General features: G+C 40.9%; 2 protein-coding genes across 2 annotated transcripts in view; both read right to left on the reverse strand.

The window, feature by feature from the left end:
* Window positions 1-6,900, reverse strand: part of atp8b5b (ATPase phospholipid transporting 8B5b) — a 29,156-nt gene extending 22,256 nt beyond the window's left edge. The window contains exons 1-7 of the mRNA XM_076284110.1: window positions 6,829-6,900; window positions 2,111-2,186; window positions 1,762-1,820; window positions 1,547-1,660; window positions 963-1,061; window positions 264-325; window positions 29-101 (exon numbers count right to left, since the gene is read on the reverse strand). Of these exons, the coding sequence (XP_076140225.1) occupies window positions 29-101; window positions 264-325; window positions 963-1,061; window positions 1,547-1,660; window positions 1,762-1,820; window positions 2,111-2,162 (459 nt within the window). The 5' untranslated portion in view covers window positions 2,163-2,186; window positions 6,829-6,900. The remainder of the gene's footprint in view (window positions 1-28; window positions 102-263; window positions 326-962; window positions 1,062-1,546; window positions 1,661-1,761; window positions 1,821-2,110; window positions 2,187-6,828) is intronic.
* Window positions 6,901-11,794: 4,894 nt separating this feature from the next.
* Window positions 11,795-13,775, reverse strand: part of LOC143123017 (protein unc-13 homolog B-like) — a 121,444-nt gene continuing 119,463 nt past the window's right edge. Inside the window, exons 37-39 of the mRNA XM_076284111.1 lie at window positions 13,080-13,172; window positions 12,633-12,792; window positions 11,795-12,124 (exon numbers count right to left, since the gene is read on the reverse strand). Coding sequence (XP_076140226.1) covers window positions 11,836-12,124; window positions 12,633-12,792; window positions 13,080-13,172 — 542 coding nt within the window. The 3' untranslated portion in view covers window positions 11,795-11,835. The remainder of the gene's footprint in view (window positions 12,125-12,632; window positions 12,793-13,079; window positions 13,173-13,775) is intronic.

Genomic DNA, 13,775 nt, shown 5'->3' on the forward strand with positions numbered 1-13,775 from the left:
AATGCAAATAGGCCTGTCAGTCCCCTACCGTCACAAACTGGTTATTCTCCAGCCTGATGATGTCGCCCACTCGAACGTTCCTCCATTTCTCACTCTTGAGTCTGTGGGGGGGGGGGGGAAACAGAAGCAAGATAGAAGCTCAGAGCACAACGTTGCGAGGGGTGAGATTCAACTGAATACTGACAACACTATGTGGTGTAGAGGGGGGAAGCTGTGTTTAGGAGAAGTTATAGGTTGTGTACCAAAAGGAGGAAAAGACTTACTGGCCATTAACCAGGACTTCCACTTTGCGATTGTTCACCTGCCTGTCACTCTTGTGTCTGTTCTGAAATATTCAAAACATTCCAATTTTAATCACAGGTTGAAAATTAGTTGAGGGAGAGAGAGAGAGGTAGTAGGAAATGGGTGATCAGTGTGAGTGTGAGAGAGTAAAATGAGCGCCTGAACTCCCTACAAGGTCATCTGAAGGTTGAACAAGTGAATGACTGAGTGAGTGAGCGAGTGATTGAGTACCTGTAGAGTGAGATTGAGTATCTGAAGAGTGAATGAGGGAGTGAGGGAGTGATTGAGTGAAAACTCACTAAGTTGCCTGATGAATGAGTGAGTGTGCGTGAGTGGGTGAATGAGTGAGTGAAAACTCACTAGGTTGTCTGAGGAGTGAGTGAGTAAGCGAGTGAGTGAGTGAGAAAGTGAGTGAGCAAGTGAGTGAGAGAGTAAGTGAGGGAGCGAGTGAGTGAGTGATCAAGTGAGTGAGCGAGTGAGCAAGTGAGTGAGTGAGCAAGTGATTGAGTGAGTACTGTAAGTGAGTGAGTGAGTGAGCAAGTGAGTAAGCGAGTGAGGGAGCAAGTGAGTAAGCGAGTGAGCAAGTGAGTGAGTGAACAAGTGATTGAGTGAGTAAGTGAGTGAGTGAGTGAGCAAGTGAACGAGTGACCAGTTGAGTGAGTGAATGAGAGGGAACTCACTACATCGTCGCTGCCATCCTTCACGGCTGTCATAAGGAGCACCAGCAGCAGGGGCACCACAGTGGTGAACCAGGACAGAGAGGAGATCTCAGGGATGAGCTGCGGAATGGGGGGGGCAAATGTAACATAGAATATCAGGTCAAAATAAAGGAAGAGGACTTAGAGGAAAAGTAGAGAGACTAGAGCAGTGGTTCTCAAACTTTTTCTGTCATTCCCCACTTTGAAGGTGGGTAGATCCCATCATCAATATGCATTTTGGTTCTAAGTTACATTTCCCATCTCGGTCCACTGGATCGGATGTTATTTTAATTCATATGTTGGTCTGTTTATGACTCTTACAGTCTGTTTGTGTGTGGCTGTTTTATTTTGAATCTATGATCTTCCTTGTCAAAAAAGGAAGGCATTATTAAATATAGGCACAATTCTTTTTATTATTATTTCCTCCAGTTCCTCGCGCCCCACCTGTCATGTCTCTATTCCCCACTAGTGGGGCCCACCCCACACTTTGAGAACCACAGTGGACTAGAGTGAATGAAGAAAACGAGTGAGAAGAAGGGGGGTAATGTAGAAAGAGGATTAGTTACCTGAAGACAGAGTAGGGCAATGAAATAGGCATTAGCGATCCTCTGTAACTGCTCTAGAAGGTTGAGTGGTAGGAATGTAATTATATTATACTTGGAGGTCTTAATCTCATTGTTCTGTGGAGAGAAAGGAAGACAATGATCATTATTACTGAACCACACACACACACACACACACACATACACACACACACTTTATACAGTACACAAGCACTCACCGCATACTTATAAGAGAGGTTATACTCCCGATCATTTGCCCGCACAACCCTTTCCTTCTCTGTAAGAATGAATGAAAAAACGAATGAATCAGTGAATGGATGAATAAATTAATGAATGAATGAATGAACGAATGAATCAACCAATCAATCAACTTGTATTACTTTTTCTGTTTACTTGTATGTACTGTACACTGTACATTGTAATGTCAGGTATTCAGCCTAACAAGATGACATGTATGATATTAGCATAAGATATATTACATAATGATAACACTGTGATAAATTATTAGCATCATATTATACTGGTTTTGATCTGAAGCATTAGGTGAGAAATGGAGTTTTGCATTACCCTGCTCCTTCCCTCCACACTCTATACCCAAGGACGACAGTAGAGAGCCCATGTTTACTTTCTACGCCACCATTCTCTGCAGAAAGAAAAAGAAATACACAAACTCTGCTTTTAGGGTGAACTCCCCTACCCCACCATCTCACTCTACCCCTCTGTTTGGGAGGTTCACATTTAGGGGAAGGGGTTTCCTGATTCATCTTGGATGGAGGGTAGGATGAAGTTTTAGGGATACATTGCAAGATTTTCCAGGAGCCCACTTTGGAATTTCCTCCATTCCCACTATGAGGAACATCCCATTGCGCGCAAATGAAAGTTGGCTACAAGTGTTTGGATAAGCCCATAAATGTTATTATACCTTCTCAATAATCATGTACAAAACAAATAAAGTCCATCTGGAGTCCATAAGTCCATAATGGATAGATATAAGTCCATAAGTCCATGATGGATAATAGATACATTCTACGCCTCGCAGAAGTGGACATCCCGTGTCCAGAAAGTAAAAATTCTGAAATATATTCTTTCTACTTGTGCACTTAACCCAGGTGATATCACTAATTATCGGATCTACCTGGCTGCTAATTAGCATGAGCTGGTTTACTAAATGGTTGGATCAAATACTTGGCAGGATTTTTACTTTCTGAACCTGGGATGTCCGCCGAGAGAGAGAGAGAGAGAGAGAGAGAGAGAGAGAGAGACAGCTAATGAGGAGGGAGATTGACACTTGCCTCAGAGATTTCACCCTGTCCCCTAAGGGGCCTCCTAGACTTTGGAGAGGAGGCTACAGCACCAAAGTCATATCAGTTTAGTTTTCACATATATACTGGAGAGGCCTCACATTCCTTGTGCTGAGGGATTTCCCTCAGTGGAACAACCAACAACCCAGCTTATTACACATGGCACACTGTTGATTGTTGTCAGTCATGTCCATCTGACCATATTCAGCCTTGCTTTGTCTTATTTTACATTTCAGCACCACAGTATAAGCACTGTAGCATCAGAGAAATGATGATGGAAAGTTTGAAGATAAAATACACTTGATTCAGCTTAACATTTAGTATAATCAAAATGATTATAGCCTAATAATTTCACACTATGGTAATCAACAACCTATATGAAATCAACAATATTCAATATCATTTCCTCTTGTATTCCATGTCTGTGGAAGAGAAAATGCTACCCTGAAGAACAGCATCCAAAGGGAGACAGAGAGGGATGATGATAGGGTGATTATAGTGTCCCCCCTCACATTAATATGGTTAATGATAAACTTGGTAGTTATAGTAAAATGCATTGTGTCCGTGTGTGTGTGTGTTTCTGTGTGCTTGTGTCTGTGTGTGTGTGTGTGTGTGTGTGTGTGTGTGTGTGTGTGTGCGTGTGTGTGTTTCCATGTGTGTCCATGTGTGTGTGTGTGTGTGTGTGTGTGTGTGTGTGTGTCCGTGTGTGTGTATACTGTATGTGTGTGCGTGCGTATGTGTGTGTGTGTGTGTGTGTGTGTGTGTGTGTGTGTGTGTGTGTGTGTGTGTGTGTGTGTGTGTGTGTGTGTGTGTGCGTGCGTGTGTATACTGTGTGTCTTATCAGCATTCTGGAAAGAGAGGAGCAATTTATTTGCTGGCAGTCACCATCCATAACCTGTCTACTGGACATTACAAGATGAAGGCACAACTCACTGAAAAGGCTAGCAAGAGCTATTTAGAAACATTTGTTAGAAATATATATGCTATCTCAGTTTATTTTAATATCTTAATTCCCTTAGGGCCCAAGTTATAGGCGATATAGGTAGGGGGAAGCTACTGTACATCAAGCAAGGCAAGTACTCTGAAATGGGCGAGACCTTTCCGGTGAAGTGAAATTGAATAAACCAATTACATGCGACCAGTGTTAAATTCTGATCTATTTATCTATCTTTTACTAATTAACTTCAGCCTGACTGTGCCCACTTTGTGTGTCTGACTTCCCTCTGACCACAGTGTGCATGCACTGTCAGAAAATATAGTCTTTTCTCACTGGGAACCTTTGTCAATTCCATGGATTAGTGGAGGAGGATAGACCCTCTTTAGTCATAAGTATACAAGAACACCTTTTGCTCAAAAGCATCTTTTGTAAACACGTTAACAGTTTACATATGGTAGCTTTTGCCCTCCTGTAGGTCACTGTTTAAGACAATAGTAAGATAGGTTTGACAACAACTGAAAATAATTTCAGGTATCGGAAGTAAACAGAGTCGAACTCTTGACGCAGGGAATGATCAAAAGTTAAATGAAAGTCCTGCAATAGAGAACGAATGTTCAGTGGCCTCTCGAGCAAAAGACAAACTTCCTATATAGATGAGGTTCATTAGGCCTACTGATATACTATTTACACTGTTTCTCTATAAAGGCCAATAAAGTAAATTGTATTGTACCTGATAAGTTTCGGCTATACCTTGCCTCTGTAGCCTTCATCAGAGGTGTCACGTGATGTTGGTGTGACGTCGTCTGAGAAGTGTTACAGTATATGCCGTTTTATATGGCCACAGGTGGGATGGAAAACGCCATATAACACATCTCAGACGACGTCACACCAACATCACGTGACACCTCTGATGAAGGCTACAGAGGCAAGGTAGCCGAAACTTATCAGGTACAATACAATTTACTTTATTGGCCTTTATAGAGAAACAGTGTAAATAAACAAACTTCCTCCTAACTATCAATCTGGTCACTGCTCTGTGCTGGCCCTCCTTCTCACTCTCCTCCCCCTGGCCAGCGCCCATGTCAGGCCAACCTGTCTTTCCGTATGGACAGCAATGACGTGATGTGGACTCTGGTGGAGATTCAACACATTCACAACACAGCCAGACACTCTAGTGTGTTATAGTGTGAAGCAGTGCATCATAAACAAAGCATTTTCATTGTATGTGTTTGAACAAATGAACCATTATGATAGTCTCCCATAGACTATGTACAGATGTTCATATTATAGAGAAACTACCTGTTGATGCTCTGTTGACAACAGTTTATGGATAAGATTAGGGTAAGGTCAAAGATCCTTTGGAACAACCATCTCTGGTTAGGTGTTTAGGTTTGGTTTAGGTGACTGAACTTGAAATTCAGTTTTCAAGACCGAACTTCAAATTCTACAATCTGCAAAGTCTCTGTAGACGAATTATTCAAATAAAGTGTTTCACAATTTACTACTTAATCTCTTATTATATTGTGTATTGAAATTATATATATTGAAAACTACATAATCAATCACATGCTACATCTCAGCTCATTTCTATACACACTGTTGTATAGATAGGTTTACATAGGCTCACGGGAGCATGACCATCTGTTAAAGATGAACACAGTACTAAAACAAGCAACAGCGTTATCAGTGCCTCTATCAAACTCACATAAAACCATAAACTGGTCGCTGATAACTGTACTCTGCCCTCTCTCCCTGACACCACCAGCCTGTACGAAGAATGCCATTTTTTTTTACTCACTGAGCCCTTTGAAACCTGCCGTTATAATCGACGTGGGGATAACTCGCAACCCTGAACATTAGACTTATGCGTTCATACCGCAGGCGAGCCAGTGTCCAACACAACACACTCTTTATCTTATCTCCTATACAGGTCAGTGGGGACTGATGGGATGGGCTGACACACACACACACATTGAACACACCCTACATTTGTGTGATTCGCATAATCACAAGAGACTGTGTGTGTGTGTGTGTGTGTGTGCACAATAACAACCCTATTCAACAACAATCAATCAGAAAGGATATGAATGTTTCAGTATTTATATGAATATGAATATATTAATGTTTCAGTATTTTCTGTATCTTTTCATAATTTGGGTCAATGAACTGGAAGCCTCACCAGGATCACAATCACAATTCACATCACATTTTCTCATATCACATATCGATTTCATCATATCAATTTGTCTAGCTTCCTATAATAACAGTAACCACAATGAAACACCAACCAATAAATTGGCATCACTGAATAGTATATTAGTGAGTAAGTGAAAGTAAAATGATCAGAGCATTGATCTGTCCATGCTGCCATGATACCCAACAGGTCATTGCCCCAAAAGGGTAGTAGAACCCCCCACCCCCTTACATACACATGCACACAAGCACCCCCCCCCCCCCCACACACACACACACATTCTATGGATGTACCTGTTCCCCTGTCTACCACTTTCTCTGAAGATGAATTAACACAGACAAAAAAACAATAAAAAGTTACAGATGTTTCACCAAAACTTTTTCAGCAACTCCACATAACTTTTATCCATTCCAGTGATAAGAATCTGAGTGTCGAGCACTTTGCTAAAGACCCACACACAGAGGTCTGTTGTTAAAGTCCTTTAGTCAAGCCTTTAGTTTAAAACAGTTCCGACCTTCATGAAAGACTGATTTTCCACCCTCAAGCTGATAAGATTTCAGCAGTGGATAGCTGAAATGAACACACACACTTTCTGAGAGGTCCCTTCATGACTGACCACCAAAGACTCACACACACACACACACACACACACACACACACACACACACACACACACACACAGATGTAGTGGAGGTTAAATGACTTTTTTTTAAATCCGAAACCGCATGGAGCAGTCCACCTTACTGTGATAACAGAATTCATAGTTTAACCACCTCTTATTTTACCACTACATCCCTGCATACACACACTGGCAAAAACAAGAGTGAACAGAATAAAACAGACACAAACATACCTGAACGAAGAACAAGACCGGGTCCGTGACTCCAGTGGATCTGCAACTTCCTCACAGGAAACTACGCTGAACACACACACTCAAAGAGAGAAAAAAAAAACAGAAGTATGGAGGTAGGCTCTGTGGCTAGCTGACTATAACTCCCAAGATGCACTGCTCCGCTACTTGGTGGCTTCCACCTCAGGTGAGGCGTAGTGGGCGGAGCCTCTGGGCAGGTGTGTCCAAACGGTTTCAGAGTCTTGGGTCAGCGGACCCTGCAGATGTCTTCGTCTGGACAGAATAATTCTCAAGAAAAACAAAAACAAAACACCTGTTTAGGATCTCTGTGACTATATAACCAATAGAACGAAGAAAGAAATGAGTTCGCTAAACATAATGTGACAGGTGAATGGTGTAGAGGAGGTAGAGGAAGTATTAAGCAGGAAACCCCATCAACCAATCAGCTTGAGCCCAGCCCTAACAGGCACAAGTGGAACAAGAGCAAACAGCTTGCTGATCTTTGGACTCTGGATGTGGTAAACTGTGACGAGGGAGAGAGAGAGAGAGAGAGAGAGAAAAGGAGAGAGAGAAAGTGAGGCATAATAAAGAAGAGGGGGTGTGATGTGAAGAGAAACACATACACACACGCAGAGAGAGACAAACACACACACACACACATGCAGAGAGAGAGAGAAATACACACATACAAACACTCACACACACACACAGAGAGAGAGAGAGAGACTAGGAGAGAGATGCACACACAAAAATCACCCAACCCAAAACTAATTGCAAGAGAAATTATTTTTGTTGTATTCATGAAACCTTCACATATCACATATCAAAAGTCCATTTAAATCCAACTGCCAGAATTGGAATTATTTGTGCATAGGTCAATGGCCAAAAGCTGCACCTTTGACAGTTTTACTGAACTTTCATAGTACCCATGAAACATGATATCTCAGAATAAGTGACGTCTAGGCTACTCCCAGGGATGGGCATTTATAATACATGTATTACATATCTCAATACAAAATAGTATTTTGTAATTTGTATTTGATTGGGCTGAAGAAAATGGCTTCATATTTTGTATCAAAATACTTTAGGTGTGTGTTTGTAGTTTAAAAATATTGGCAAATATTTTTGGTAAAACCACACACACACACACACACACACACACACACACCTGTGACTTTTGCTCAAAAAGTTGCCTCATTGGCGTCAATATAACCCCATTTAGCGCTTACACAGTACCCAATTAAAAAACAATTAAAAGGGTCCTACCTGATCAACAACTTTTTTGGGGCAGCCGTGGCCTACTGGTTAGCGCTTTGTCACAAAATACAAATACAAAAAATGGGTAATACTTAGCTGAAGTTGCTGCAGCCAACAGCCAGGGATGGGCAGCATTTAAAATATTTTTAGTACTTTAAAAAATACAGTATTTTATTTTCACAGACACAGCCTTATATGGTGCAAAAATATTCCCCTAGATGGGTGATTGGTGAGTGTTTCAGATTGATGACATTATCAAAGATGGACTTTCCATTGGTTAATGTCTCATGTTCTTCAGCAAACCGAGGTTATACAAAACTATGTGTTTGTGCAGCTTTAACATTGTGGAACACTTACATGCAAAAACACACTGGCTCGATTTAAATATTCAACAACCATTTACATTGATTCAAAGGGCCAGAATGTAAAAATAGACACCAATTTTGCAACAAACCTGTCTGAAATAAGCCTAAGAAATTCACCAACAAACCATCAAATAAAAGAACGTTCCTAACAATACAAGATTCTAAAATTCCATATTAAGTTAGATGGGGTCAGATATTCTTTAGAATGCTTATTCTACAACATTCTAATTACAGTTTTGACAGTATTTGCCTATGGTATTTGCTGAAGGAAAATGCATAAAAACAACCCTCATTTTAACATATTTCCACCAACTGGATTTTTATGGACTTTTACTCTGGTGTTTAGATCACAAATTGAAATATAAAAATGTGAAAATAAATTATGTTGCAAATAACTAAAATGTTTTTTAGTTTTGGGTCAGACTTTACTTTGCCTGGACCCTGTTTTGCCAACAGTGCTGTATTACTGTATGTCTCTTCAGTGAGAGGCTGAGCTTTGAAGGAGCTCAGGTGCAGAGTCCCTGAAAGGCTGGGAACAGAGGCCAGGCAAGCAATCAATGAACGGGACACGGGCACAAAGAGACCCACTGTCTGCTGAAAACGCATAAGGAGGAGTGTCACCTCCTATTAGTCTACACACACACACACCCAAATTCTTTAGCATTAACCTACAGCATACCGAAAGCTTATCATGGTATTCAGAAGACGTGCCTCACCTCAAGGAGAAAGAGAGTTTTCTCAAGGACTTTAGCCAGGTCATTTGTTTCTCCACTAGTAAGTACCAGTACCAATCCAAACAGACACATATTTAGGATTTTTTTTCCCTTTTCTTTCATTTCTTTTTTTTTTTTTTGGGGGGGGGGGCTTTTTATCAGAACGGATTACCAGAAACACAAACTGAAAACACTAATTTGTGAGTATGTGTGTATGTCACTGAAAATAAATTAAAACCAGACCAACTAGATGTTTTTAAATACTTTATGTATGTACAAAATGCATCACTTGGAATGTACATATGTCTCTTAATTCATACAATATATCCTTTCCTGCCATTTGACAAAGAAGGAAATAAAATCATTTTATTGTGACTTAATGCAATGCATGCTCTCTTTGTAGTTATTGTAAAGATGAACAAAAGTGCAAGAAGAACATTTAAAAAACAAACTGAAACAGACACAAAAGTGAAAGGTGGTGCAGCTTGGCACGAGGAACATCTATGTAACATGGAGTTGCACCTCCCTCCACAAAGATCAAGATGAAAAACAAAACCAAACTCCACAATATCAATGGCCACAAAAATCACATACTGTACACCGTGGATGTGATATTTCACCAGAAGTTGTGCAGTATGGTTGGATATATACATAGTACACCTAGATTCCGATGGTTGGCAAAAGATGTGTATTCATTTCAAAAACAGGCAGTTTCAATATCAGAGAATAACAGTTGAAATACTATTTTACTTCAGTGGTGTAACTGATGGTCTCTGCTGTCTCAGTTTGGATCCATACGTTTGTGATTGTTTTAATGAACAAAATATATCAAAAGTTTGTCATTACTAAGTGCCTCAGTGAGGACCTCAGACAACACAGTGGCTTGGAGCCAACACCAAAACAGTAAGAAAACATAAAAGACAATTTTCAAAAAGTAAAGTCAGCATCATTCCAATGAGAACAATGAAATAAAAATAACAACATGGTAACATACAAAACATGATTAAGGGGAAAATAAACATTAGTACGATAATCTGCACATTAGGTAAAATTACATTTCAAATTGTCAGACAAAACACTACATGAAAAAGGAAACAATAAAATAACGTACATACGCACACTCCATATTCACTAAAATAAGGCCGCATATAGAGATAGACAAGAGTTGGCTCTTCTGTAAACCTTGTACTTCAACTGCTCAGTGACATTAAAACAGCTCAGATTATTATCGATCAGGAGGACAGTTCTGGGTTGATGTTCAGGTCTCAATGCTGGCTATATGTTTGACTCCTTTCCATTGGTCACTGAGTGCAAAATTCAACTTGGGTCACCCAACACAACAAAGAACAGTGTCAACAAACTTACCAGTCCTGTTATGTGTTGAAACTACAAGGTTAACAACAGAATAAATATATAAATAAACAATAAATACATTTTAAAGATAGTACACCCATTTTGGCCACCATTACAGAACTTAATATTAGAACTTAATATTTATGTTGTGATGTATGTGTGTATGTTTTTTTTTACAATTCGTTACAACCTCAATCATCAATGTAACATTCAGAAAGATAAACTGTATTATAAGTGGTCTTGCAGTCTTCATTCAGAGAAAGGTGTTTCTTTGAATTTAAACAATGATCCTATAGCCCCATTGCCCACCCCCCTTATTGCGTGTTGGAAACGCAGCACAGTAACAGACCACTGTGGTAGGAAAAGGCACACCGATAGCTAACCACGGCTTCAAACAAGGAATTTGCTGAAGGTAAGGGGATTCCAATGTACACACACACACACAGACACACCTGATGACTACTTAACTGCTTCCAATGTTCTCATTCTCAAAATCAGCTCCATATACAGGCCAGGTTTGTGTGAAAATGTGACTTGGTACGGAAGGGCCATGTACTAATATACATCAACGGTTTATCAAAACATGGGCGATGTGAAAACTACATTCAAGATCCCGCTCAAGTCCAGTGTGTTGGAGCCAGTCGTAGTAGCATCCAAAGTAATAAGGCATCAAAGCACTTGGCCACGATTTGGGAGTGATATTGCACAAGGACCATGTGACGCTGTATGCTCTACTGGTGCAGAGTACGACTGGAAACGGACGTGCGCTACACAATGTGGCAGACCCATCTACAGTGGTAATACACTATCCATCAAAACAGGAGAACATAATGAGCACGTGAGAGAGGAGGACAGTGAAGAGAGATGGAGGAGGCTGGGTGTCATGGATTCGGCAAGAAGAAGCTGACGCACAAGCTTCAGTCCAGAAACAGTCGAGTAGATTATGGTGGTCAGTTTGGAAGGCAGAGGATAACCATCACGTCAAAAAAGACAAACAAAAACCCCCTAAAACTAAAATTGTCCTTTTGTGTGGGAGGCTTGAGGAAGAAGTCCTTGTCCTTTTGAGATACTCCCTGGTTGAGGGTGGTCTCAAGCGGGTATCCCATTGGCAGTAACTAAGTCTCTAATAGGTATCCACACTCTGAAAACCTGATGGCTGTGAATTCATGATCCAAATCAGAAGGTACTGTTTGAACAGTACATCTGTTTTGTACTGATTTAAAAATCCCTGGTAAATTCCTACGCCCCCCCCACCCTCCCATAACTCCCCCCCCACACACACACACAGTCACACACACACGCGTGGCATGAGCAATCTCATCTCATCTGGCCTCCCCCTCTGCTGACCGCGTCTCCGACTTCAGCTTGACGAACTCCTTGGCGACCTCGTCGTTGGAGCGCTGGGAGAGGATGCGCAGGACGGTGAGGCCCGTCTCGTCCATGTGGACGCTCGAGCCCAGCGGGCACCAGCAGGCGCAGCTGCCCCTCTGGGCAACGTCCCGCAGCTGCATGACGGCCATGCCCACCATGCTGTCCGCGCGGCCGAAGCAGTAGTCCTTCACGCATGCCTGCAGCTCGTAGCACTCCGGCCCGTCCTCGTTACCCAGAATGCTACACGCACAGGAAGGAGGAAGTCACAGGAAGTGAGTGACCAAGTCCCCAAGTTAGCTTTAATTACAAACCACACATTTAATTAGGAAATCATAGCTAATGTATTTTGCTTGTCTTAAAAGACCTTTAAAATAGCATCTACACAGACATAGTCAACTGCCCACCTCAATGAGCTATGCTAAGCTATGCTAACAGTGGGTGCTTCAGACTGAGTTACTACACCCACAGAGACGAGAAGGGTATGCATCATCTTATCTAACTCTGGGGGAGATGGTGAATAAGCTCATTTTCCAAAATGTTGCTGTGTTCCTTTGATGACCCAGCTGTTGTGCGTGCATCCTACACATCTTTGTGTGGTCATTCTTTAGCTCTGAATCATCTGAAGTTTTGTATGTCTTAATAAATTTCTGGGTTAATTCATTCATGTACAAAGCATGAGATCTACCTCAGAGCCACCTGCTATGTGTTTTTTGTCTGCAGTAAGAACAGATAAGGTCTCGACACTTACAAGTGGAATGTCTCGTTGAATTTGGGGGCCCAGCTGTTGTTCTTGGACTTGGTGGAGAACTTGCGCTTCTTGTCGCTCAGGTGCGGGCCGATCATGCTGACCTCCACGAACGGGCGGAACATGCCCGAGGTCTGCCACTGGAGGTCATTAGCAGCCACGACTGGGGACGGCAGGAAATTACATCACAACAGCAGAATGTGGAGTGAGTGAAAAAATAAAGAGTTGAGAGTGTGAGGATTCTACATACCATTTAAGATAACTAAAATAACTAGGTAACAAATGTGTATCTGTTAATCCACATTCTTATTATTTTTTATTAATTACATAAATATTATCTGTCTACAATAAAACATTGTTTTAAAGCACACTAATATTATCTGCCATCTAAATTAGTCTGGTACATTTCTTTTGTATCATGCTGGTAAGGGCCAAGCGGATGTTCCTCACCTTTAACAGTGACTTTGTGTTCTCCTGTTCCAGGATGGGTAAACAGGTCTATTTGAATGGACAGTTCACCCACTGGCTTGTCCACTCCTGAGCCTGTTCAAGAGATACAAGTTTAAACATGGCGAAACAAGACTAATTACAACTATATAACTATATATAACGACAACTACAGTATATACAACTAACTACTAATAATATTAGTAAATGTTACAGTGGATTAAGAGCTGATTTAAGAAAAGGAAGGAAAGGAAATTGTTTGGAAAATAAGGAAATGGTTTGGGAAAACAAAAGGCAGAAACTGTGTAACATTTAAGTCTTTGTTTTGGGCACACTTTAGGTCAATGCAACATACAGGTGAGGCTCTCATGAGGATTGGAATCAAGGACTTTGAAGAAATGTGCACTAAAATATTGTGGCCATCATAATATAACATGAACTTGGCCGTGGCCTCAGATATCATTGGATGGATTATGTACACTGGGAAAAATGTGATACTTTGGAAGAAACTTTTTTAAAAGGGCAAACTCTCACACTCAAAATAAAAATTCACTGAGCAGTCCCAGTCATTGCAAGATCTCGGGAAGAGATCATTCATGCATCACCTGGGACTTTGTTTTAACTTGCAAACTTTTAAAACATTTTAAAGTCCTTGAATTGATCTCAAAAATAAAAAAACATGGTTCAGTGCTCCTGAGA

This window comes from Alosa pseudoharengus, unplaced genomic scaffold, assembly GCF_046254945.1.
Source record: "Alosa pseudoharengus isolate Yale_2024_CS ecotype anadromous, Long Island Sound unplaced genomic scaffold, YU_APseudo_1.1 YU_APseudo_1.1_scf_14, whole genome shotgun sequence".
NCBI lineage: Eukaryota > Metazoa > Chordata > Actinopteri > Clupeiformes > Clupeidae > Alosa > Alosa pseudoharengus.